The 27,777-nt window shown below is 39.3% G+C and overlaps 1 protein-coding gene across 1 annotated transcript in view; it reads left to right on the top strand.

The window, feature by feature from the left end:
• Positions 1-27,777, top strand: part of oca2 (oculocutaneous albinism II) — a 306,618-nt gene that overhangs the window by 187,609 nt on the left and 91,232 nt on the right. The window contains exon 18 of the mRNA XM_045687206.2: positions 8,212-8,320. Within this exon, the coding sequence (XP_045543162.1) occupies positions 8,212-8,320 (109 nt within the window). The remainder of the gene's footprint in view (positions 1-8,211; positions 8,321-27,777) is intronic.

Raw genomic sequence — 27,777 nt, 5'->3', positions numbered from 1 at the left:
CTGTCACTATACTACCACTACTAGTCCTGTCACTATACTACCACTACTAGTCCTGTCACTATACTACCACTACTAGTCCTGTAACTATACTAGCACTACTAGTCCTGTCACTACCACTACTAGTCATGTAACTATCCTACAACTACTAGTCCTGTCACTACCACTACTAGTCCAGTTCCTATACTACCACTACTAGTCCTGTCACTACCACTACTTGTCCTGTAACTATACTAGCACTACTAGTCCTGTCACTACCACTACTAGTCATGTAACTATCCTACAACTACTAGTCCTGTCACTACCACTACTAGTCCAGGTCCTATACTACCACTACTAGTCCTGTCACTACCACTACTAGTCCTGTCACTATACTACCACTACTAGTCCTGTCCCTAGCACTACTAGTCCTGTCACTATACTACCACTACTAGTCCTGTCACTATACTACCACTACAAGTCCTGTTACTACCACTACTAGTCCTGTCACTATACTACCACTACTAGTCCTGTCACTATACTACCACTGCTAGTCCTGTCACTACCACTAATAGTCCTGTCACTACCACTACTAGTCCTGTCACTACACTACCACTACTAGTCCTGTCACTATACTACCACTACTAGTCCTGTCACTACCACTACTAGTCCTGTCACTTTACTACCACTACTAGTCCTGTCACTATACTACCACTACTAGTCCTGCCACTATACTACCACTACTAGTCCTGTCACTACCACTACCACTACTATTCCTGTCACTACCACTACTAGTCCTGTCACTATACTACCACTACTAGTGTTGTCACTATACTACCGCTACTAGTCCTGTCACTAGCACTACTAGTCCTGTCACTATACTACCACTACTAGTCCTGTCACTACCACTACTAGTCCTGTCACTACCACTACTAGTCCTGTCACTATACTACCACTACTAGTCCTGTTACTACCATTACTAGTCCTGTCACTACCACTACTAGTCCTGTAACTATACTAGCACTACTAGTCCTGTCACTACCACTACTAGTCATGTAACTATCCTACAACTACTAGTCCTGTCACTACCACTACTAGTCCAGTTCCTATACTACCACTACTAGTCCTGTCACTACCACTACTAGTCCTGTCACTATACTACCACTACTAGTCCTGTCACTAGCACTACTAGTCCTGTCACTATACTACCACTACTAGTCCTGTCACTACCACTACTAGTCCTGTCACTAACACTACCACTACTATTCCTGTCACTACCACTACTAGTCCTGTCACTATACTACCACTACTAGTGTTGTCACTATACTACCGCTACTAGTCCTGTCACTAGCACTACTAGTCCTGTCACTATACTACCACTACTAGTCCTGTCACTACCACTACTAGTCCTGTCACTATACTACCACTGCTAGTCCTGTCACTATACTACCACTACTAGTCCTGTCACTATACTACCACTACTAGTCCTGTCACTATACTACCACTACTAGTCCTGTCACTATACTACCACTACTAGTCCTGTAACTATACTAGCACTACTAGTCCTGTCACTACCACTACTAGTCATGTAACTATCCTACAACTACTAGTCCTGTCACTACCACTACTAGTCCAGTTCCTATACTACCACTACTAGTCCTGTCACTACCACTACTTGTCCTGTAACTATACTAGCACTACTAGTCCTGTCACTACCACTACTAGTCATGTAACTATCCTACAACTACTAGTCCTGTCACTACCACTACTAGTCCAGGTCCTATACTACCACTACTAGTCCTGTCACTACCACTACTAGTCCTGTCACTATACTACCACTACTAGTCCTGTCCCTAGCACTACTAGTCCTGTCACTATACTACCACTACTAGTCCTGTCACTATACTACCACTACAAGTCCTGTTACTACCACTACTAGTCCTGTCACTATACTACCACTACTAGTCCTGTCACTATACTACCACTGCTAGTCCTGTCACTACCACTAATAGTCCTGTCACTACCACTACTAGTCCTGTCACTACACTACCACTACTAGTCCTGTCACTATACTACCACTACTAGTCCTGTCACTACCACTACTAGTCCTGTCACTTTACTACCACTACTAGTCCTGTCACTATACTACCACTACTAGTCCTGCCACTATACTACCACTACTAGTCCTGTCACTACCACTACCACTACTATTCCTGTCACTACCACTACTAGTCCTGTCACTATACTACCACTACTAGTGTTGTCACTATACTACCGCTACTAGTCCTGTCACTAGCACTACTAGTCCTGTCACTATACTACCACTACTAGTCCTGTCACTACCACTACTAGTCCTGTCACTACCACTACTAGTCCTGTCACTATACTACCACTACTAGTCCTGTTACTACCATTACTAGTCCTGTCACTACCACTACTAGTCCTGTAACTATACTAGCACTACTAGTCCTGTCACTACCACTACTAGTCATGTAACTATCCTACAACTACTAGTCCTGTCACTACCACTACTAGTCCAGTTCCTATACTACCACTACTAGTCCTGTCACTACCACTACTAGTCCTGTCACTATACTACCACTACTAGTCCTGTCACTAGCACTACTAGTCCTGTCACTATACTACCACTACTAGTCCTGTCACTATACTACCACTACAAGTCCCGTCACTACCACTACTAGTCCTGTCACTATACTACCACTACTAGTCCTGTCACTATACTACCACTACAAGTCCTGTCACTACCACTAATAGTCCTGTCACTACCACTACTAGTCCTGTCACTACACTACCACTACTAGTCCTGTCACTATACTACCACTACTAGTCCTGTCACTACCACTACTAGTCCTGTCACTTTACTACCACTACTAGTCCTGTCACTATACTACCACTACTAGTCCTGCCACTATACTACCACTACTAGTCCTGTCACTACCACTACCACTACTATTCCTTTCACTACCACTACTAGTCCTGTCACTATACTACCACTACTAGTGTTGTCACTATACTACCGCTACTAGTCCTGTCACTAGCACTACTAGTCCTGTCACTATACTACCACTACTAGTCCTGTCACTACCACTACTAGTCCTGTCACTATACTACCACTACTAGTCCTGTCACTACCACTACTAGTCCTGTCACTATACTACCACTACTAGTCCTGTCACTATACTATCACTACTAGTCCTGCCACTATACTACCACTACTAGTCCTGTCACTATACTACCACTACTAGTCCTGCCACTATACTACCACTACTAGTCCTGTCACTATACTACAGCTACTAGTCCTGTCACTACACTACCACTACTAGTCCTGTCACTATACTACCACTACTAGTCCTGTTACTATACTACCACTACTAGTCCTTTCACTATACTACCACTACTAGTCCTGCCACTATACTACCACTACTAGTCCTGTCACTATACTACAGCTACTAGTCCTGTCACTACACTACCACTACTAGTCCTGTCACTACACTACCACTACTAGTCCTGTCACTACCACTACTAGTCATGTAACTATCCTACAACTACTAGTCCTGTCATTACCACTACTAGTCCAGTTCCTATACTACCACTACTAGTCCTGTCACTACCACTACTAGTCCTGTCACTATACTACCACTACTAGACCTGTCACTACCACTACTAGTCCTGTCACTTTACTACCACTACTAGTCCTGTCAGTACACTACCACTACTAGTCCTGTCACTACCACTACTAGTCCTGTCACTATACTACCACTACTAGTCCTGTCACTACCACTACTAGTCCTGTCACTATACTACCACTACTAGTCCTGTCACTATACTACCACTACTATTCCTGCCACTATACTACCTCTACTAGTCCTGTCACTACCACTACCACTACTATTCCTGTCACTACCACTACTATTCCTGTCACTACCACTACTAGTCCTGTCACTATACTACCACTACTAGTGTTGTCACTATACTACCGCTACTAGTCCTGTCACTACCACTACTAGTCCTGTCACTACACTACCACTACTAGTGTTGTCACTATACTACCACTACTAGTCCTGTCACTAGCACTACTAGTCCTGTCACTATACTACCACTACTAGTCCTGCCACTATACTTCCACTATTAGTCCTGTCACTATACTACCACTACTAGTCCTGTCACTATACTACCACTACTAGTCCTGTCACTATACTACCACTACTAGTCCTGTCACTATACTACCACTACTAGTCCTGCCACTATACTTCCACTACTAGTCCTGTCACTACCACTACTAGTCCTGTCACTATACTACCACTATAGGCTATAGGTTTCTTGTAGGCTATAGGTTTCCTGTAGGGTTCCTGTAGGTTATAGGTTTCCTGTAGGCTATAGGTTTCTTGTAGGCTATAGGTTTCTTGTAGGCTATAGGTTTCCTGTAGGCAATAGGTTTCCTGTAGGCAATAGGTTTCCTGTAGACTATAGGTTTCTTGTAGACTATAGGTTCCTGTAGGTTTCCTGTAGTCTATAGGTTTAATGTAAGCTATAGGTTTCATGTAGGCTATAGGTTTCTTGTAGACTATAGGTTCCTTGTAGGCTATAGGTTTCCTGTAGGCAATAGGTTTCCTGTAGACTATAGGTTTCTTGTAGGCTATAGGTTTCCTGTAGGCAATAGGTTTCCTGTAGACTATAGGTTTCTTGTAGACTATAGGTTCCTGTAGGTTTCCTGTAGTCTATAGGTTTAATGTAAGCTATAGGTTTCATGTAGGCTATAGGCTTGTTGTAGGCTATAGGTTTCCTGTAGACTATAGGTTTCCTGTAGGCTATAGGTTTCTTGTAGGCTATAGGTTCCTGTAGGTTTCCTGTAGGCTATAGGTTTGCTGTAGGCTATAGGTTTCATGTAGGCTATAGGCTTGTTGTAGGCTATAGGTTTCCTGTAGGCTATAGGTTTCCTGTAGGCTATAGGTTCCTGTAGGCTATAGGTTTCTTGTAGAATATAGGTTCCTGTAGGCTTGTTGTAGACTATAGGTTCCTGTAGGTTTCCTGTAGGCTATAGGTTTGTTGTAGGCTATAGGTTCCTGTAGGTTTCCTGTAGGCTATAGGTTTGTTGTAGACTATAGGTTTTTTGTAGGCTATAGGTTTCTTGTAGGCTATAGGTTTTCTGTAGGCTATTGGTTTACTGTAGACTATAGGTTCATTGTAGGCTATAGGTTTCCTGTTGGCTATAGGTTTCCTGTAGACTATAGGTTCCTTGTAGACTATAGGTTTCCTGTAGGCTATAGGTTTCCTGTAGGATATAGGTTTATTGTAGACTATAGGTTCCTGTTGGCTATAGGTTTCCTGTAGACTATTGGTTTCCTGTAGGCTTGTTGTAGGCTATAGGTTTCCTGTAGGCTATAGGTTCCTGTAGGCTTGTTGTAGGCTATAGGTTTCCTGTAGTCTATAGGTTTCCTGTAAGCTACAGGTTCCTGTAGGCTATAGGTTTCCTGTAAGGTTAAATGTTTCCTGTAGGCTATAGGTTTCCTGTAGGCTTGTTGTAGGCTATAGGTTTCCTGTTGGCTAGAGGTTGCTGTAGGTTTCTTGCAGGCTATATGTTTCCTGTAGGCTATAGGTTTCCTGTGGGCTATAGGTTTCCTGTAGGCTATAGGTTTCCTGTAGGCTTTAGGTTTCCTGTAGGCTATAGGTTTCCTGTAGACTATAGATTTCCTGTAGGCTTGTTGTAGGCAATTGGTTTCCTGTTGGCTATAGGTTTCTGTAGGTTTCTTGTAGGCTATAGGTTCCTTGTAGACTATAGGTTTCCTGTAGGCTATAGCTTTCCTGTAGGATATAGGTTTATTGTAGACTATAGGTTCCTGTCGGCTATAGGTTTCCTGTAGACTATTGGTTTCCTGTAGGCTTGTTGTAGGCTATAGGTTTCCTGTAGGCTATAGGTTCCTGTAGGCTTGTTGTAGGCTATAGGTTTCCTGTAGGCTATAGGTTTCCTGTAAGCTACAGGTTCCTGTAGGCTATAGGTTTCCTGTAAGGTTAAATGTTTCCTGTAGGCTATAGGTTTCCTGTAGGCTTGTTGTAGGCTATAGGTTTCCTGTTGGCTAGAGGTTGCTGTAGGTTTCTTGTAGGCTATATGTTTCCTGTAGGCTATAGGTTTCCTGTGGGCTATAGGTTTCCTGTAGGCTATAGGTTTCCTGTAGGCTTTAGGTTTCCTGTAGGCTATAGGTTTCCAGTAGACTATAGATTTCCTGTAGGCTTGTTGTAGGCAATTGGTTTCCTGTTGGCTATAGGTTTCTGTAGGTTTCTTGTAGGCTATAGGTTTCTTGTAGACTATAGGTTTCTTGTAGGCTATAGATTTCCTGTAGGCTATAGGTTTCCTGTAGGCTATAGGTTTCTTGTAGGCTATAGGTTCCTGTAGGCTTGTTGTAGGCTATAGGTTTCCTGTAGGCTATTGGTTTCCTGTAGGCTATAGGTTCCTGTAGGCTATAGGTTTCCTGTAGGCTATAGGTTTCTTGTAGGCTATTGGTTTCCTGTAGGCTATTGGTTTCCTGCAGGCTATAGGTTTCTTGTAGGCTATAGGTTTCCTGTAGACTATAGGTTTCCTGTAGACTATAGGTTTCCTGTAGGCTATCGGTTTCCTGTTGGCTACAGGTTTCTTGTAGGGTATATGTTTCCTGTAGACTATAGGCTTGTTGTAGGCTATAGGTTCCTGTAGGCTTGTTGTAGGCTATAGTTTTCCTGTAGGCTATAGGTTTCTTGTAGGCTATAGGTTTCCTGTAGGCTATAGGTTTCTTGTAGGCTATAAGTTTCCTGTAGGCTATAGGTTTCCTGTAGGCTATAGGTTCCTGTAGGCTATAGGTTTCTTGTAGGCTATCGGTTTCCTGTTGGCTGTGGGTTTCTTGTAGGGTATATGTTTCCTGTAGGCTATAGGCTTGTTGTAGGCTATAGGTTTCCTGTAGGATATAGGTTTCCTGTAGGCTATCGGTTTCCTGTTGGCTGCGGGTTTCTTGTAGGGTATATGTTTCCTGTAGGCTATAGGCTTGTTGTAGGCTATAGGTTTCCTGTAGGCTATAGGTTTCTTGTAGGCTATAGGTTTCTTGTAGAATATAGGTTTCTTGTAGTCTATAGGTTTCTGTTGGCTTGTTGTAGAATATAGGTTTCTTGTAGGCTATAGGTTTCCTGTAGGCTATAGGTTTCTTGTAGGCTATAGGTTGCTTGTAGTCTATAGGTTTCCTGTAGACTATAGGTTTCTTGTAGAATATAGGTTTCTTGTAGTCTATAGGTTTCTGTTGGCTTGTTGTAGAACATAGGTTTCTTGTAGGCTATAGGTTTCCTGTAGGCTATAGGTTTCTTGTAGGCTATAGGTTTCTTGTAGTCTATAGGTTTCTGTTGGCTTGTTGTAGAATATAGGTTTCTTGTAGGCTATAGGTTTCCTGTAGGCTATAGGTTTCTTGTAGGCTATCGGTTTCTTGTAGTCTATAGGTTTCCTTAGACTTGTTGTAGGCTATAGGTTTCTTGTAGGCTATAGGTTTCCTGTAGGCTTGTTGTAGGCTGTAGGTTCCTGTAGGCTTTTTGTAGGCTATAGGTTTCTTGTAGGTTATAGGTTTCTTGTAGTCTCTCCTGACAGAACAAAATAACACTCTTCTTCTCCCTTAACAGAGAAGAATAACAGACACTCTTCTTCTCTCCTGACAGAACAGAATAACAGACACTCTTCTTCTCTCCTGACAGAACAGAATAACAGACACTCTTCTTCTCTCCTGACAGAGCAGAATAACAGACCCTCTTCTTCTCTCCTAACAGAACAGAATAACAGACACACTTCTTCTCTCCTAACAGAACAGAATAACAGACACTCTTCTTCTCTCCTGACAGAACAGAATAACACTCTTCTTCTCTCCTAACAGAACAGAATACCACTCTTATTCTCCTACAGAACAGAATAACAGACACTCTTCTTCTGTCCTGGCAGAACAGAATAACAGACAGTCTTCTTCTCTCCTGATAGAATAACAGACACTCTTCTTCTATCCTAACAGAACAGAATAACAGACACTCTTCTTCTCTCCTGACAGAATAACAGACACTCTTCTTCTCTCCTAACAGAACAGAATAACAGACACTCTTCTTCTCTCCTGACAGAATAACAGACACTCTTCTTCTCTCCTAACAGAACAGAACAACACTCTTCTTCTCTCCTAACAGAACAGAATAACAGACACTCTTCTTCTCTCCTAACAGAACAGAATAACAGACCGAGTCCTCCTGGTGAAGTGTCTTTCTGTGCTTGGGGTCGTCATCTTCATGTTCTTCCTGAACTCCTTTGTTCCCAGCATTCATCTGGAGCTGGGTAAGCTGCTGTAATGTCTCATTAAAACACCGGGACGCGTCCCTAAAAGGCACCCTATTCCCTATGAAGTGCACTACTTTGGACCCTGGTCAAAAAGTAATGCTCTACATAATGGTGAATAGGATGCCATTTTAGACACAGCCTGGTAAAGAACGACTAAGAAGTGCATTGTTTTCACTGGCTTGATGACTGGTTGTAGGTTCTGTTAGTATGGTAATGTAATTATACATGGTTGTAGGTTCTGTTAGTATAGTAATGTAATTATACATGGTTGTAGGTTCTGTTAGTATGGTAATGTAATTATACATGGTTGTAGGTTCTGTTAGTATAGTAATGTAATTACACATGGTTGTAGGTTCTGTCAGTAATGTAATTATACATGGTTGTAGGTTCTGTTAGTATAGTAGTGTAATTACACATGGTTGTAGGTTCTGTTAGTATAGTAGTGAATTATACATGGTGGTAGGTTCTGTTAGTATAGTAGTGTAATTATACATGGTGGTAGGTTCTGTTAGTAATGTAATTACACAAGGTTGTAGGTTCTGTTAGTATAGTAATGTAATTATACATGGTTGTAGGTTCTGTTAGTATAGTAATGTAATTATACATGGTTGTAGGTTATGTTAGTAATGTAATGTAATTACACATGGTTGTAGGTTCTGTTAGTAATGTAATTACACATGGTTGTAGGTTATGTTAGTAATGTAATTATACATGGTTGTAGGTTCTGTTAGTAATGTTATTACACATGGTTGTAGGTTCTGTTAGTATAGTAATGTAATTACACATGGTTGTAGGTTCTGTCAGTAATGTAATTATACATGGTTGTAGGTTCTGTTAGTATAGTAGTGTAATTACACATGGTTGTAGGTTCTGTTAGTATAGTAGTGAATTATACATGGTGGTAGGTTCTGTTAGTATAGTAGTGTAATTATACATGGTGGTAGGTTCTGTTAGTAATGTAATTACACAAGGTTGTAGGTTCTGTTAGTATAGTAATGTAATTATACATGGTTGTAGGTTCTGTTAGTATAGTAATGTAATTATACATGGTTGTAGGTTATGTTAGTAATGTAATGTAATTACACATGGTTGTAGGTTCTGTTAGTAATGTAATTACACATGGTTGTAGGTTATGTTAGTAATGTAATTATACATGGTTGTAGGTTCTGTTAGTAATGTTATTACACATGGTTGTAGGTTCTGTTAGTATAGTAATGTAATTACACATGGTTGTAGGTTCTGTTAGTAATGTAATTACACATGGTTGTAGGTTCTGTTAGTAATGTAATTACACATGGTTGTAGGTTCTGTTAGTATAGTAATGTAATTACACATGGTTGTAGGTTCTATTAGTAATGTAATTATACATGGTTGTAGGTTCTGTTAGTATAGTAGTGTAATTACACATGGTTGTAGGTTCTGTTAGTATAGTAGTGAATTATACATGGTGGTAGGTTCTGTTAGTATAGTAGTGTAATTATACATGGTGGTAGGTTCTGTTAGTAATGTAATTACACAAGGTTGTAGGTTCTGTTAGTATAGTAATGTAATTATACATGGTTGTAGGTTCTGTTAGTATAGTAATGTAATTATACATGGTTGTAGGTTATGTTAGTAATGTAATGTAATTACACATGGTTGTAGGTTCTGTTAGTAATGTAATTACACATGGTTGTAGGTTATGTTAGTAATGTAATTATACATGGTTGTAGGTTCTGTTAGTAATGTTATTACACATGGTTGTAGGTTCTGTTAGTATAGTAATGTAATTACACATGGTTGTAGGTTCTATTAGTAATGTAATTATACATGGTTGTAGGTTCTGTTAATAATGTAATTACACATGGTTGTAGGTTCTGTTAGTATAGAAATGTAATTACACATGGTTGTAGGTTCTGTTAGTACAGTAATATATTTATACATGGTTGTAGGTTCTGTTAATAATGTAATTACACATGGTTGTAGGTTCTGTTAGTATAGAAATGTAATTACACATGGTTGTAGGTTCTGTTAGTACAGTAAGATAATTATACATGGCTGTAGGTTCTGTTAGTAATGTAATTACACATGGTTGTAGGTTCTGTTAGTATAGTAATGTAATTATGCATGGTTGTAGGTTCTTTTAGTATAGTAATGTAATTCTACATGGTTGTAGGTTATGTTAGTATAGTAATTACACATGGTTGTAGGTTCTGTTAGTAATGTAATTATACATGGTTGTAGGTTCTGTTAGTACAGTAATGTAATTACACATGGTTGTAGATTCTGTTAGTATAGTAATGCAATTCTACATGGTTGTAGGTTCTGTTAGTAATGTAATTATACATGGTTGAAGGTTATGTTTGTATGTAATTACACATGGTTGTAGGTTCTGTTAGTATAGTAATGTAATTCTACATGGTTGTAGGTTCTGTTAGTATAGTAATGTAATTACATATGGTTGTAGGTTCTGTAAGTAATGTAATTACACATGGTTGTAGGTTCTGTTAGTAATGTAATTACACGTGGTTATAGGTTCTGTTAGTAATGTAATTATACATGGTTGTATTTTCTGTTAGTAATGTAATTATACATGGTTGTAGGTTCTGTTAGTATAGTAATGTAATTATACATGGTTGTAGGTTCTGTTAGTATAGTAATGTAATTATACATGGTTGTAGGTTCTGTTAGTAATGTAATGTAATTACACATGGTTGTAGGTTCTGTTAGTAATGTAATTACACATGGTTGTAGGTTCTGTTAGTATAGAAATGTAATTACACATGGTTGTAGGTTCTGTTAGTACAGTAATATAAATATACATGGTTGTAGGTTCTGTTAGTATTGTAATTATACATGGCTGTAGGTTCTGTTAGTAATTTAATTACACATGGTTGTAGGTTCTGTTAGTAATGTAATTACACATGGTTGTAGGTTCTGTTAGTAATGTAAATATACATGGTTGTAGGTTCTGTTAGTATAGTAGTGTAATTATACATGGTTGTAGGTTCTGTTAGTATAGTAGTGTAATTATACATGGTGGTAGGTTGTGTTAGTAATGTAATTACACATGGTTGTAGGTTCTGTTAGTGTAGTAATGTAATTATGCATGGTTGTAGGTTCTTTTAGTATAGTAATGTAATTCTACATGGTTGTAGGTTATGTTAGTATAGTAATTACACATGGTTGTAGGTTCTGTTTGTAATGTAATTATACATGGTTGTAGGTTCTGTTAGTACAGTAATGTAATTACACATGGTTGTAGATTCTGTTAGTATAGTAATGCAATTCTACATGGTTGTAGGTTCTGTTAGTAATGTAATTATACATGGTTGAAGGTTATGTTTGTATGTAATTCTACATGGTTGTAGGTTCTGTTAGTATAGTAATGTAATTACACATGGTTGTAGGTTCTGTAAGTAATGTAATTACACATGGTTGTAGGTTCTGTTAGTAATGTAATTACACATGGTTATAGGTTCTGTTAGTAATGTAATTATACATGGTTGTATTTTCTGTTAGTAATGTAATTATACATGGTTGTAGGTTTTGTTAGTATAGTAATGTAATTATACATGGTTGTAGGTTCTGTTAGTATAGTAGTGTAATTATACATGGTGGTAGGTTCTGTTAGTAATGTAATTATACATGGTTGTAGGTTCTGTTAGTACAGTAATGTAATTACACATGGTTGTAGGTTCTGTTAGTATAGTAATGCAATTCTACATGGTTGTAGGTTCTGTTAGTAATGTAATTATACATGGTTGAAGGTTATGTTTGTATGTAATTACACATGGTTGTAGGTTCTGTTAGTATAGTAATGTAATTCTACATGGTTGTAGGTTCTGTTAGTATAGTAATGTAATTACACATGGTTATAGGTTCTGTAAGTAATGTAATTACACATGGTTGTAGGTTCTGTTAGTAATGTAATTACACGTGGTTATAGGTTCTGTTAGTAATGTAATTATACATGGTTGTATTTTCTGTTAGTAATGTAATTATACATGGTTGTAGGTTCTGTTAGTATAGTAATGTAATTATACATGGTTGTAGGTTCTGTTAGTATAGTAATGTAATTATACATGGTTGTAGGTTCTGTTAGTAATGTAATGTAATTACACATGGTTGTAGGTTCTGTTAGTAATGTAATTACACATGGTTGTAGGTTCTGTTAGTATAGAAATGTAATTACACATGGTTGTAGGTTCTGTTAGTACAGTAATATAAATATACATGGTTGTAGGTTCTGTTAGTATTGTAATTATACATGGCTGTAGGTTCTGTTAGTAATTTAATTACACATGGTTGTAGGTTCTGTTAGTAATGTAATTACACATGGTTGTAGGTTCTGTTAGTAATGTAATTATACATGGTTGTAGGTTCTGTTAGTATAGTAGTGTAATTATACATGGTTGTAGGTTCTGTTAGTATAGTAGTGTAATTATACATGGTGGTAGGTTGTGTTAGAATGTAATTACACATGGTTGTAGGTTCTGTTAGTGTAGTAATGTAATTATGCATGGTTGTAGGTTCTTTTAGTATAGTAATGTAATTACACATGGTTGTAGGTTCTGTTAGTATAGTAATTACACATGGTTGTAGGTTCTATTAGTAATGTAATTATACATGGTTGTAGGTTCTGTTAGTATAGTAGTGTAATTATACATGGTGGTAGGTTCTGTTAGTAATGTAATTATACATGGTTGTAGGTTCTGTTAGTACAGTAATGTAATTACACATGGTTGTAGGTTCTGTTAGTATAGTAATGCAATTCTACATGGTTGTTGGTTCTGTTAGTATAGTAATGTAATTACACATGGTTGTAGGTTCTGTCAGTATAGTAATGCAATTCTACATGGTTGTTGGTTCTGTTAGTATAGTAGTGTAATTATACATGGTGGTAGGTTCTGTTAGTAATGTAATTACACATGGTTGTAGGTTCTGTTAGTATAGTAATGCAATTCTACATGGTTGTTGGTTCTGTTAGTATAGTAGTGTAATTATACAGGGTGGTAGGTTCTGTTAGTAATGTAGTTACACATGGTTGTAGGTTCTGTTAGTATAGTAATGTAATTATACATGGTTGTAGGTTCTGTTAGTATAGTAATGTAATTATACATGGTTGTAGGTTCTGTTAGTAATGTAATGTAATTACACATGGTTGTAGGTTCTGTTAGTAATGTAATTACACATGGTTGTAAGTTCTGTTAGTAATGTAATTACACATGGTTGTAGGTTCTGTTAGTAATGTAATTACACATGGTTGTAGGTTCTGTTAGCAATGTAATTACACATGGTTGTAGGAACTGTTAGTATAGTAATGTAATTACACATGGTTGTAGGTTCTGTTAATAATGTAATTATACATGGTTGTAGGTTCTGTTAGTATAGTAGTGTAATTATACATGGTTGTAGGTTCTGTTAGTATAGTAGTGTAATTATACATGGTGGTAGGTTCTGTTAGTATAGTAGTGTAATTATACATGGTTGTAGGTTCTGTTAGTACAGTAATGTAATTACACATGGTTGTAGGTTCTGTTAGTACAGTAATGCAATTCTACATGGTTGTAGGTTCTGTTAGTATAGTAATGTAATTACACATGGTTGTAGGTTCTGTCAGTAATGTAATTATACATGGTTGTAGGTTCTGTTAGTATAGTAGTGTAATTACACATGGTTGTAGGTTCTGTTAGTATAGTAGTGAATTATACATGGTGGTAGGTTCTGTTAGTATAGTAGTGTAATTATACATGGTGGTTGTTTCTGGTAGTCATGTAATTATACAAGGTAGTAGGTTCTGTTAGTATAGTAATGTAATTATACATGGTTGTAGGTTCTGTTAGTATAGTAATGTAATTATACATGGTTGTAGGTTATGTTAGTAATGTAATGTAATTACACATGGTTGTAGGTTCTGTTAGTAATGTAATTACACATGGTTGTAGGTTATGTTAGTAATGTAATTATACATGGTTGTAGGTTCTGTTAGTAATGTTATTACACATGGTTGTAGGTTCTGTTAGTATAGTAATGTAATTACACATGGTTGTAGGTTCTGTTAGTAATGTAATTACACATGGTTGTAGGTTCTGTTAGTAATGTAATTACACATGGTTGTAGGTTCTGTTAGTATAGTAATGTAATTACACATGGTTGTAGGTTCTATTAGTAATGTAATTATACATGGTTGTAGGTTCTGTTAGTATAGTAGTGTAATTACACATGGTTGTAGGTTCTGTTAGTATAGTAGTGAATTATACATGGTGGTAGGTTCTGTTAGTATAGTAGTGTAATTATACATGGTGGTAGGTTCTGTTAGTAATGTAATTACACAAGGTTGTAGGTTCTGTTAGTATAGTAATGTAATTATACATGGTTGTAGGTTCTGTTAGTATAGTAATGTAATTACACATGGTTGTAGGTTCTGTTAGTAATGTAATTACACATGGTTGTAGGTTCTGTTAGTAATGTAATTACACATGGTTGTAGGTTCTGTTAGTAATGTAATTACACATGGTTGTAGGTTCTGTTAGTATAGTAATGTAATTACACATGGTTGTAGGTTCTATTAGTAATGTAATTATACATGGTTGTAGGTTCTGTTAGTATAGTAGTGTAATTACACATGGTTGTAGGTTCTGTTAGTATAGTAGTGAATTATACATGGTGGTAGGTTCTGTTAGTATAGTAGTGTAATTATACATGGTGGTAGGTTCTGTTAGTAATGTAATTACACAAGGTTGTAGGTTCTGTTAGTATAGTAATGTAATTATACATGGTTGTAGGTTCTGTTAGTATAGTAATGTAATTATACATGGTTGTAGGTTATGTTAGTAATGTAATGTAATTACACATGGTTGTAGGTTCTGTTAGTAATGTAATTACACATGGTTGTAGGTTATGTTAGTAATGTAATTATACATGGTTGTAGGTTCTGTTAGTAATGTTATTACACATGGTTGTAGGTTCTGTTAGTATAGTAATGTAATTACACATGGTTGTAGGTTCTGTTAGTAATGTAATTACACATGGTTGTAGGTTCTGTTAGTAATGTAATTATACATGGTTGTAGGTTCTGTTAGTGATGTATTTACACATGGTTGTAGGTTCTGTTAGTAATGTAATTATACATGGTTGTAGGTTCTGTTAGTACAGTAATGTAATTACACATGGTTGTAGGTTCTGTTAGTATAGTAATGCAATTCTACATGGTTGTAGGTTCTGTTAGTAATGTAATTATACATGGTTGTAGGTTCTGTTAGTACAGTAATTATACATGGTTGAAGGTTCTGTTACTATAGTAATGTAATTATACATGGTTGTAGGTTCTGTTAGTAATGTAATTATACATGGTTGAAGGTTATGTTTGTAATGTAATTACACATGGTTGTAGGTTCTGTTAGTATAGTAATGTAATTCTACATGGTTCTAGGTTCTGTTAGCATAGTAATGTAATTATACATGGTTGTAGGTTCTGTTAGTAATGTAATTACACATGGTTGTAGGTTCTGTTAGTAATGTAATTATACATGGTTGTAGGTTCTGTTAGTATAGTAGTGTAATTATACATGGTTGTAGGTTCTGTTAGTAATGTAATGTAATTATACATGGTTGTAGGTTCTGTTAGTATAGTAATGTAATCATACATGGTTGTAGGTTCTGTTAGTATAGTAATGTAATTACACATGGTTGTAGGTTCTGTAAATAATGTAATTACAGATGGTTGTAGGTTCTGTTAGTAATGTAATTACACATGGTTGTAGGTTCTGTTAGTAATGTAATTATACATGGTTGTAGGTTCTGTTAGTAATGTAATTATACATGGTTGTAGGTTTTGTTAGTATAGTAATGTAATTATACATGGTTGTAGGTTCTGTTAGTATAGTAGTGTAATTATACATGGTTATAGGTTCTGTTAGTATAGTAATGTAATTACACATGGTTGTAGGTTATGTTAGTATTGTAATTACACATGGTTGTAGGTTCTGTTAGTAATGTAATTATACATGGTTGTAGGTTCTGTTAGTAATGTAATTATACATGGTTGTAGGTTTTGTTAGTATAGTAATGTAATTATACATGGTTGTAGGTTCTGTTAGTAAGTGTGTAATTATACATGGTTGTAGGTTCTGTTAGTATAGTAGATCCGGTGAGGGAGTTGATACATGGTTGTAGGTTCTGTTAGTAGTCGGTGAGGCGAGTGTAATGTACACATGGTTGTAGGTTCCAACAGTTCAATAAGCCCTGTTAAAACATGATGCTACCAACAGTTCAATAAGCCCTGACTACAGGCCCTGTAAAAACATGATGCTACCAACAGTTCAATAAGCCCTGACTACAGGCCCTGTAAAAACATGATGCTACCAACAGTTCAATAAGCCCTGTTAAAACATGACACTACCAACAGTTCAATAAGCCCTGTTAAAACATGATACTACCAACAGTTCAATAAGCCCTGTTAAAACATGATACTACCAACAGTTCAATAAGCCCTGTTAAAACATGACACTACCAACAGTTCAATAAGCCCGCTCGGCCCTGTAAAACATGATACTACCAACAGTTCAATAAGCCCTGTTAAAACATGACACTACCAACAGTTCAATAAGCCCTGTTAAAACATGATACTACCAACAGTTCAATAAGCCCTGTTAAAACATGATGCTACCAACAGTTCAATAAGCCCTGTTAAAACATGATACTACCAACAGTTCAATAAGGCCTGACTACAGGCCCTGTTAAAACTGACTGTGAGTAGCTATAGAAAACAACCTGAGTGTCTTTCTTTGAGTTGCCTATTATCTCCTTTCTCTTCTTCCCTGCTGTAGATCCCTGCTATCTACCTATTATAGAGAGGAGAGGTTTCTATCTATCTGTTATAGAGAGGTGAGGTTGCTTCTTCCCTGCTATCTACCTGTTATAGAGAGGAGAGGTTGCTATCTACCTGTTATAGAGAGGAGAGGTTGCTTCATCCCTGCTATCTATCTGTTATAGAGAGGAGAGGTTGCTTCTTCCCTGCTATCTATCTGTTATAGAGAGGAGAGGTTGCTATCTATCTGTTATAGAGAGGAGAGGTTGCTTCTTCCCTGCTATCTATCTGTTATAGAGAGGAGAGGTTGCTATCTACCTGTTGTAGAGAGGAGAGGTTGCTATCTACCTGTTATAGCGAGGAGAGGTTGCTATCTACCTGGTTATAGAGAGGAGAGGTTGCTATCTATCTGTTATAGAGAGGAGAGGTTGCTATCTACCTGTTATAGAGAGGAGAAGTTGCTTCTTCCCTGCAATCTATCTGTTATAGAGAGGAGAGGTTGCTTCTTCCCTGCTATCTGATATAGAGAGGAGAGATTGCTATCTACATGTTATAGAGAGGAGAGGTGGCTATCTACCTGTTATAGAGAGGAGAGTTTGCTTCTTCCCTGCTATCTATCTGTTATAGAGAGGAGAGCTGCTATCTACCTGTTATAGAGAGGAGAGGTTGCTTCTTCCCTGCTATCTATCTGTTATAGAGAGGAGAGGTTGCTATCTACCTGTTATAGAGAGGAGAGGTTGCTTCTTCCCTGCTATCTGATATAGAGAGGAGCGGTTGCTATCTATCTGTTATAGAGAGGAGAGGTTGCTTCTTCCCTGCTATCAACCTGTTATAGAGAGGAGAGATTGCTATCTACATGTTATAGAGAGGAGAGGTGGCTATCTACTTGTTATAGAGAGGAGAGGTTGCTATCTATCTGTTATAGAGAGGAGAGGTTGCTATCTACCTGTTATAGAGAGGAGAGGTTGCTTCTTCCCTGCTATCAACCTGTTATAGAGAGGAGAGATGCTATCTACCTGTTATAGAGAGGAGTTGTTGCTATCTACCTTTTATAGACAGGAGAGTTTGCTATCTACCTGTTATAGAGAGGAGAGAATGCTTCTTCCCTGCTATCTACCTGTTATAGAGAGGAGAGGTTGCTATCTACCTGTTATAGAGAGGAGAGAATGCTTCTTCCCTGCTATCTACCTGTTATAGAGAGGAGAGGTTGCTTCTTCCCTGCTATCTGATATAGAGAGGAGAGGTGGCTATCTACCTGTTATAGAGAGGAGAGGTTGCTATCTATCTGTTATAGAGAGGAGAGGTTGCTATCTACCTGTTATAGAGAGGAGAGGTTGCTTCTTCCCTGCTATCTACCTGTTATAGAGATGGGAGGTTGCTATCTACCTGTTATAGAGAGGAGAGGTTGCTATCTACCTGTTATAGAGAGGAGAGGTTGCTATCTACCTGTTATAGAGAGGAGAGGTTGCTATCTACCTGTTATAGAGTGGAGAGCTGGCTATCTAACTGTTATAGAGAGGAGAGGTTGCTTCTTTCCTGCTATCTATCTGTTATAGAGAGGAGAGATTGCTTCATCCCTGCTATCTACCTGTTATAGAGAGGAGAGGTTGCTATCTATCTGTTATAGAGAGGAGAGGTTGCTTCTTCCCTGCTATCTATCTGTTATAGAGAGGAGAGGTTGCTATCTATCTGTTATAGAGAGGAGAGGTTGCTATCTATCTGTTATAAAGAGGAGAGGTTGCTTCTTCCCTGCTATCTACCTGTTATAGAGAGGAGAGGTTGCTATCTACCTGTTATAGAGAGGAGAGTTTGCTTCTTCCCTGCTATCTATCTGTTATAGAGAGGAGAGTTTGCTATCTACCTGTTATAGAGAGGAGAGGTTGCTATCTATCTGTTATAGAGAGGCGAGTTTGTTTCTTTCCTGCTATCTACCTGTTATAGAGAGGAGAGGTTGCTATCTACCTGTTATAGAGAGGAGAGTTTGTTTCTTCCCTGCTATCTATCTGTTATAGAGAGGAGAGTTTGCTATCTACCTGTTATAGAGAGGAGAGGTTGCTTCTTCCCTGCTATCTACCTGTTATAGAGAAGAGAGGTTGCTATCTACCTGTTATAGAGATGGGAGGTTGCTATCTACCTGTTATAGAGAGGAGATGTTGCTATCTATCTCTTATAGAGAGGAGAGGTTGCTTCTTCCCTGCTATCTATCTGTTATAGAGAGGAGAGGTTGCTATCTACCTGTTAAAGAGAGGAGAGGTTGCTTCTTCCCTGCTATCTATCTGTTATAGAGAGGAGAGTTTGCTATCTATCTGTTATAGAGAGGAGAGGTTGCTTCTTCCCTGCTATCTACCTGTTATAGAGAGGAGAGGTTGCTATCTACCTGTTATAGAGAGGAGAGGTTGCTATCTACCTGTTATAGAGAGGAGAGGTTGCTATCTACCTGTTATAGAGAGGAGAGGTTGCTTCTTCCCTGCTATCTGATATAGAGAGGAGAGGTTGCTATCTATCTGTTATAGAGAGGAGAGGTTGCTATCTACCTGTTATAGAGAGGAGAGGTTGCTTCTCCCCTGCTATCTATCTGTTATAGAGAGGAGAGGTTGCTATCTACCTGTTATAGAGAGGAGAGGTTGCTTCTTCCCTGCTATCTACCTGTTATAGAGAGGAGAGGTTGCTATCTACCTGTTATAGAGAGGAGAGGATGCTTCTTCCCTGCTATCTACCTGTTATAGAGAGGAGAGGTTGCTATCTACCTGTTATAGAGAGGAGAGAATGCTTCTTCCCTGCTATCTACCTGTTATAGAGAGGAGAGGTTGCTTCTTCCCTGCTATCTGATATAGAGAGGAGAGGTTGCTATCTATCTGTTATAGAGAGGAGAGGTTGCTTCTTCCCTGCTATCTACCTGTTATAGAGAGGAGATGATTGCTATCTACATGTTATAGAGAGGAGAGGTGCTGCCCCGCTATCTACCTGTTATAGAGAGGAGAGGTTGCTATCTATCTGTTATAGAGAGGAGAGGTTGCTATCTATCTGTTATAGAGAGGAGAGGTTGCTTCTTCCCTGCTATCTACCTGTTATAGAGAGGAGAGGTTGCTATCTATCTCTTATAGAGAGGAGAGGTTGCTTCTTCCCTGCTATCTATCTGTTATAGAGAGGAGAGGTTGCTATCTATCTGTTATAGAGAGGAGAGGTTGCTTCTTCCCTGCTATCTACCTGTTATAGAGAGGAGAGGTTGCTATCTACCTGTTATAGAGAGGAGAGGTTGCTTTTTCCCTGCTATCTATCTGGTATAGAGAGGAGAGGTTGCTATCTATTTGTTATAGAGAGGAGAGGTTGCTATCTATTTGTTATAGAGAGGAGAGGTTGCTATATACCTGTTATAGAGAGTAGAGGTTGCTATCTATCTGTTATAGAGAGGAGAGGTTGCTATATACCTGTTATAGAGTGTAGAGGTTGCTATCTATCTGTTATAGAGAGGAGAGGTTGCTTCTTCCCTGCTATCTATCTGTTATAGAGAGGAGAGGTTGCTATCTACCTGTTAAAGAGAGGAGAGGTTGCTTCTTCCCTGCTATCTATCTGTTATAGAGAGGAGAGGTTGCTATCTATCTGTTATAGAGAGGAGAGGTTGCTATCTATCTGTTATAAAGAGGAGAGGTTGCTTCTTCCCTGCTATCTACCTGTTATAGAGAGGAGAGGTTGCTATCAACCTGTTATAGAGAGGAGAGTTTGCTTCTTCCCTGCTATCTATCTGTTATAGAGAGGAGAGTTTGCTATCTACCTGTTATAGAGAGGAGAGGTTGCTATCTATCTGTTATAGAGAGGAGAGTTTGTTTCTTCCCTGCTATCTACCTGTTATAGAGAGGAGAGGTTGCTATCTACCTGTTATAGAGAGGAGAGTTTGTTTCTTCCCTGCTATCTATCTGTTATAGAGAGGAGAGTTTGCTATCTACCTGTTATAGAGAGGAGAGGTTGCTTCTTCCCTGCTATCTACCTGTTATAGAGAAGAGAGGTTGCTATCTACCTGTTATAGAGATGGGAGGTTGCTATCTACCTGTTATAGAGAGGAGATGTTGCTATCTATCTCTTATAGAGAGGAGAGGTTGCTTCTTCCCTGCTATCTATCTGTTATAGAGAGGAGAGGTTGCTATCTACCTGTTATAGAGAGGAGAGGTTGCTATCTACCTGTTATAGAGAGGAGAGGTTGCTTCTTCCCTGCTATCTGATATAGAGAGGAGAGGTTGCTATCTATCTGTTATAGAGAGGAGAGTTTGCTATCTATCTGTTATAGAGAGGAGAGGTTGCTTCTCCCCTGCTATCTATCTGTTATAGAGAGGAGAGGTTGCTATCTACCTGTTATAGAGAGGAGAGGTTGCTTCTTCCCTGCTATCTATCTGTTATAGAGAGGAGAGGTTGCTATCTATCTGTTATAGAGAGGAGAGGTTGCTATCTATCTGTTATAGAGAGGAGAGTTTGCTATCTATCTGTTATAGAGAGGAGAGGTTGCTTCTTCCCTGCTATCTATCTGTTATAGAGAGGAGAGGTTGCTATCTCCCTGTTATAGAGATGGGAGTTTGCTATCTATCTGTTATAGAGAGGAGAGGTTGCTTCTCCCCTGCTATCTATCTGTTATAGAGAGGAGAGGTTGCTATCTACCTGTTATAGAGAGGAGAGGTTGCTTCTTCCCTGCTATCTATCTGTTATAGAGAGGAGAGGTTGCTATCTCCCTGTTATAGAGTGGAGAGGTTGCTATCTACCTGTTATAGAGAGGAGAGAATGCTTCTTCCCTGCTATCTACCTGTTATAGAGAGGAGAGGTTGCTTCTTCCCTGCTATCTGATATAGAGAGGAGAGGTTGCTATCTATCTGTTATAGAGAGCAGAGGTTGCTTCTTCCCTGCTATCAACCTGTTATAGAGAGGAGAGGTTGCTATCTATCTGTTACAGAGAGGAGAGGTTGCTATCTATCTGTTATAGAGAGGAGAGGTTGCTTCTTCCCTGCTATCTATCTGTTATAGAGAGGAGAGTTTGCTATCTATCTGTTATAGAGAGGAGAGGTTGCTTCTTCCCTGCTATCTACCTGTTATAGAGAAGAGAGGTTGCTATCTACCTGTTATAGAGATGGGAGGTTGCTATCTACCTGTTATAGAGAGGAGAGAATGCTTCTTCCCTGCTATCTACCTGTTATAGAGAGGAGAGGTTGCTTCTTCCCTGCTATCTGATATAGAGAGGAGAGGTTGCCTTCTGTGGGGGGGGCCCTGTTATCTGTTATAGAGAGGAGAGGTTGCTATCTATCTGTTATAGAGAGGAGAGGTTGCTATCTATCTGTTATAGAGAGGAGAGGTTGCTTCTTCCCTGCTATCTACCTGTTATAGAGAGGAGAGGTTGCTTCTTCCCTGCTATCTGATATAGAGAGGAGAGGTTGCTATCTATCTGTTATAGAGAGGAGAGGTTGCTCCTTCCCTGCTATCTGTTATAGAGAGGAGAGGTTGCTATCTACCTGTTATAGAGAGGAGAGGTTGCTTCTTCCCTGCTATCTACCTGTTATAGAGAGGAGAGGTTGCTATCTATCTGTTATAGAGAGGAGAGGTTGCTTCTTCCCTGCTATCTATCTGTTATAGAGAGGAGAGGTTGCTATCTACCTGTTATAGAGAGGAGAGGTTGCTATCTATCTGTTATAGAGAGGAGAGGTTGCTATCTATCTGTTATAAAGAGGAGAGGTTGCTTCTTCCCTGCTATCTACCTGTTATAGAGAGGAGAGGTTGCTATCTACCTGTTATAGAGAGGAGAGTTTGCTTCTTCCCTGCTATCTATCTGTTATAGAGAGGAGAGTTTGCTATCTACCTGTTATAGAGAGGAGAGGTTGCTTCTTCCCTGCTATCTACCTGTTATAGAGAGGAGAGGTTGCTATCTACCTGTTATAGAGAGGAGAGAATGCTTCTTCCCTGCTATCTACCTGTTATAGAGAGGAGAGGTTGCTTCTTCCCTGCTATCTGATATAGAGAGGAGAGGTTGCTATCTATCTGTTATAGAGAGGAGAGGTTGCTTCTTCCCTGTTATCTGTTATAGAGAGGAGAGGTTGCTATCTATCTGTTATAGAGAGGAGAGGTTGCTTCTCCCCTGCTATCTATCTGTTATAGAGAGGAGAGGTTGCTATCTACCTGTTATAGAGAGGAGAGTTTGCTTCTTCCCTGCTATCTATCTGTTATAGAGAGGAGAGGTTGCTTCTTCCCTGCTATCTATCTGTTATAGAGAGGAGAGGTTGCTATCTACCTGTTATAGAGAGGAGAGAATGCTTCTTCCCTGCTATCTACCTGTTATAGAGAGGAGAGGTTGCTTCTTCCCTGCTATCTGATATAGAGAGGAGAGGTTGCTATCTATCTGTTATAGAGAGGAGAGGTTGCTTCTTCCCTGCTATCAACCTGTTATAGAGAGGAGAGATTGCTATCTACATGTTATAGAGAGGAGAGGTGGCTATCTACCTGTTATAGAGAGGAGAGGATGCTATCTATCTGTTATAGAGAGGAGAGGTTGCTTCTTCCCTGCTATCTACCTGTTATAGAGAGGAGAGGTTGCTTCTTCCCTGCTATCTACCTGTTATAGAGAGGAGAGGTTGCTATCTACCTGTTATAGAGAGGAGAGGTTGCTATCTACCTGTTATAGAGAGGAGAGTTTGCTTCTTCCCTGCTATCTATCTGTTATAGAGAGGAGAGGTTGCTATCTACCTGTTATAGAGAGGAGAGTTTGCTTCTTCCCTGCTATCTACCTGTTATAGAGAGGAGATGTTGCTTTTTCCCTGCTATCTACCTGTTATAGAGAGGAGAGGTTGCTTCTTCCCTGCTATCTATCTGTTATAGAGAGGAGAGGTTGCTATCTACCTGTTATAGAGAGGAGAGGTTGCTATCTACCTGTTATAGAGAGGAGATGTTGCTTTTTCCCTGCTATCTACCTGTTATAGAGAGGAGATGTTGCTTTTCCCTGCTATCTACCTGTTATAGAGAGGAGATGTTGCTTTTTCCCTGCTATCTACCTGTTATAGAGAGGAGATGTTGCTTTTTCCCTGCTATCTATCTGTTATAGAGAGGAGATGTTGCTTTTTCCCTGCTATCTACCTGTTATAGAGAGGAGAGGTTGCTATCTATCTGTTATAGAGAGGAGAGGTTGCTATCTACCTGTTATAGAGAGGAGATGTTGCTTTTTCCCTGCTATCTACCTGTTATAGAGAGGAGAGTTTGCTTCTTCCCTGCTATCTATCTGTTATAGAGAGGAGAGGTTGCTATCTACCTGTTATAGAGAGGAGAGGTTGCTTCTTCCCTGCTATCTACCTGTTATAGAGAGGAGATGTTGCTTTTTCCCTGCTATCTGATATAGAGAGGAGAGGTTGCTATCTATCTGTTATAGAGAGGAGATGTTGCTTTTTCCCTGCTATCTACCTGTTATAGAGAGGAGAGGTTGCTTTTTCCCTGCTATCTATCTGTTATAGAGAGGAGAGGTTGCTATCTATTTGTTATAGAGAGGAGAGGTTGCTATCTATTTGTTATAGAGAGGAGAGGTTGCTATATACCTGTTATAGAGAGGAGAGGTTGCTATCTATCTGTTATAGAGAGGAGAGGTTGCAATCTACCTGTTATAGAGAGGAGAGGTTGCTTCTTCCCTGCTATCTACCTGTTATAGAGAGGAGAGGTTGCTATCTACCTGTTATAGAGAGGAGAGGTTGCTTCTTCCCTGCAATCTATCTGTTATAGAGAGGAGAGGTTGCTATCTATCTGTTATAGAGAGGAGAGGTTGCTTCTTCCCTGCTATCTATCTGTTATAGAGAGGAGAGGTTGCTATCTACCTGTTATAGAGAGGAGAGGTTGCTTTTTCCCTGCTATCTACCTGTTATAGAGAGGAGAGGTTGCTTCTTCCCTGCTATCTATCTGTTATAGAGAGGAGAGGTTGCTATCTACCTGTTATAGAGAGGAGAGGTTGCTTTTTCCCTGCTATCTACCTGTTATAGAGAGGAGAGGTTGCTTCTTCCCTGCTATCTATCTGTTATAGAGAGGAGAGGTTGCTATCTACCTGTTATAGAGAGGAGAGGTTGCTTCTTCCCTGCTATCTACCTGTTATAGAGAGGAGAGGTTGCTATCTACCTGTTATAGAGAGGAGATGTTGCTTTTTCCCTGCTATCTACCTGTTATAGAGAGGAGAGTTTGCTTCTTCCCTGCTATCTATCTGTTATAGAGAGGAGAGGTTGCTATCTACCTGTTATAGAGAGGAGAGGTTGCTTCTTCCCTGCTATCTACCTGTTATAGAGAGGAGATGTTGCTTTTTCCCTGCTATCTACCTGTTATAGAGAGGAGATGTTGCTTTTTCCCTGCTATCTATTTGTTATAGAGAGGAGCGGTTGCTATCTATTTGTTATAGAGAGGAGAGGTTGCTATATACCTGTTATAGAGAGGAGAGGTTGCTATCTATCTGTTATAGAGAGGAGAGGTTGCTATCTACCTGTTATAGAGAGGAGAGGTTGCTTCTTCCCTGCTATCTACCTGTTATAGAGAGGAGAGGTTGCTATCTCCCTGTTATAGAGAGGAGAGGTTGCTTCTTCCCTGCAATCTATCTGTTATAGAGAGGAGAGGTTGCTATCTATCTGTTATAGAGAGGAGAGGTTGCTTCTTCCCTGCTATCTATCTGTTATAGAGAGGAGAGGTTGCTTCTTCCCTGCTATCTATCTGTTATAGAGAGGAGAGTTTGCTATCTATCTGTTATAGAGAGGAGAGGTTGCTTCTTCCCTGCTATCTATCTGTTATAGAGAAGAGAGGTTGCTATCTACCTGTTATAGAGATGGGAGGTTGCTATCTACCTGTTATAGAGAGGAGAGAATGCTTCTTCCCTGCTATCTACCTGTTATAGAGAGGAGAGTTTGCTTCTTCCCTGCTATCTATCTGTTATAGAGAGGAGCGGTTGCTATCTATTTGTTATAGAGAGGAGAGGTTGCTATCTATCTGTTATAGAGAGGAGAGGTTGCTATCTATCTGTTATAGAGATGAGAGGTTGCTATCTATCTGTTATAGAGAGGAGAGTTTGCTATCTATCTGTTATAGAGAGGAGAGGTTGCTTCTTCCCTGCTATCTACCTGTTATAGAGAGGAGAGGTTGCTTCTTCCCTGCTATCTATCTGATATAGAGAGGAGAGGTTGCTATCTATCTCTTATAGAGAGGAGAGGTTGCTTCTTCCCTGTTATCTGTTATAGAGAGGAGAGGTTGCTATCTATCTGTTATAGAGAGGAGAGGTTGCTTCTTCCCTGTTATCTGTTATAGAGAGGAGAGGTGGCTATCTATCTGTTATAGAGAGGAGTGGTTGCTTCTTCCCTGCTATCTATCTGATATAGAGAGGAGAGGTTGCTATCTATCTCTTATAGAGAGGAGAGGTTGCTTCTTCCCTGTTATCTGTTATAGAGAGGAGAGGTTGCTATCTATCTGTTATAGAGAGGAGAGGTTGCTTCTTCCCTGTTATCTGTTATAGAGAGGAGAGGTGGCTATCTACCTGTTATAGAGAGGAGAGGTTGCTTCTTCCCTGCTATCTACCTGTTATAGAGAAGAGAGGTTGCTATCTACCTGTTATAGAGTGGAGAGGTTGCTATCTACCTGTTATAGAGAGGAGAGGTTGCTTCTTTCCTGCTATCAATCTGTTATAGAGAGGAGAGGTTGCTATCTATCTGTTATAGAGAGGAGAGGTTGCTTCTTCCCTGCTATCTACCTGTTATAGAGAGGAGAGGTTGCTTCTTCCCTGCTATCTGATATAGAGAGGAGAGGTTGCTATCTATCTGTTATAGAGAGGAGAGGTTGCTTCTTCCCTGCTATCTATCTGTTATAGAGAGGAGAGGTTGCTATCTACCTGTTATAGAGAGGAGAGGTTGCTATCTATCTGTTATAGAGAGGAGAGGTTGCTATCTATCTGTTATAAAGAGGAGAGGTTGCTTCTTCCCTGCTATCTACCTGTTATAGAGAGGAGAGGTTGCTATCTACCTGTTATAGAGAGGAGAGGTTGCTTCTTCCCTGCTATCTACCTGTTATAGAGAAGAGAGGTTGCTATCTACCTGTTATAGAGATGGGAGGTTGCTATCTACCTGTTATAGAGAGGAGAGGTTGCTATCTACCTGTTATAGAGAGAAGAGGTTGCTATCTACCTGTTATAGAGAGGAGAGATTGCTTCTTCCCTGCTATCTATCTGTTATAGAGAGGAGAGGTTGCTATCTACCTGTTATAGAGATTAGAGGTTGCTATCTATCTGTTATAGAGAGGAGAGGTTGCTATCTATCTGTTATAAAGAGGAGAGGTTGCTTCTTCCCTGCTATCTACCTGTTATAGAGAGGAGAGGTTGCTATCTACCTGTTATAGAGAGGAGAGTTTGCTTCTTCCCTGCTATCTATCTGTTATAGAGAGGAGAGTTTGCTATCTACCTGTTATAGAGAGGAGAGGTTGCTTCTTCCCTGCTATCTACCTGTTATAGAGAGGAGAGGTTGCTTCTTCCCTGCTATCTGATATAGAGAGGAGAGGTTGCTATCTATCTGTTATAGAGAGGAGAGGTTGCTTCTTCCCTGCTATCTATCTGTTATAGAGAGGAGAGGTTGCTATCTACCTGTTATAGAGAGGAGAGGTTGCTATCTACCTGTTATAGAGAGGAGAGGTTGCT

The sequence above is a fragment of the Salmo salar genome, chromosome 10 (assembly GCF_965601325.2).
Source record: "Salmo salar chromosome 10, fSalSal1, whole genome shotgun sequence".
Taxonomy (NCBI): domain Eukaryota; kingdom Metazoa; phylum Chordata; class Actinopteri; order Salmoniformes; family Salmonidae; genus Salmo; species Salmo salar.
This window is presented reverse-complemented; position numbering and strand designations above follow the sequence as displayed.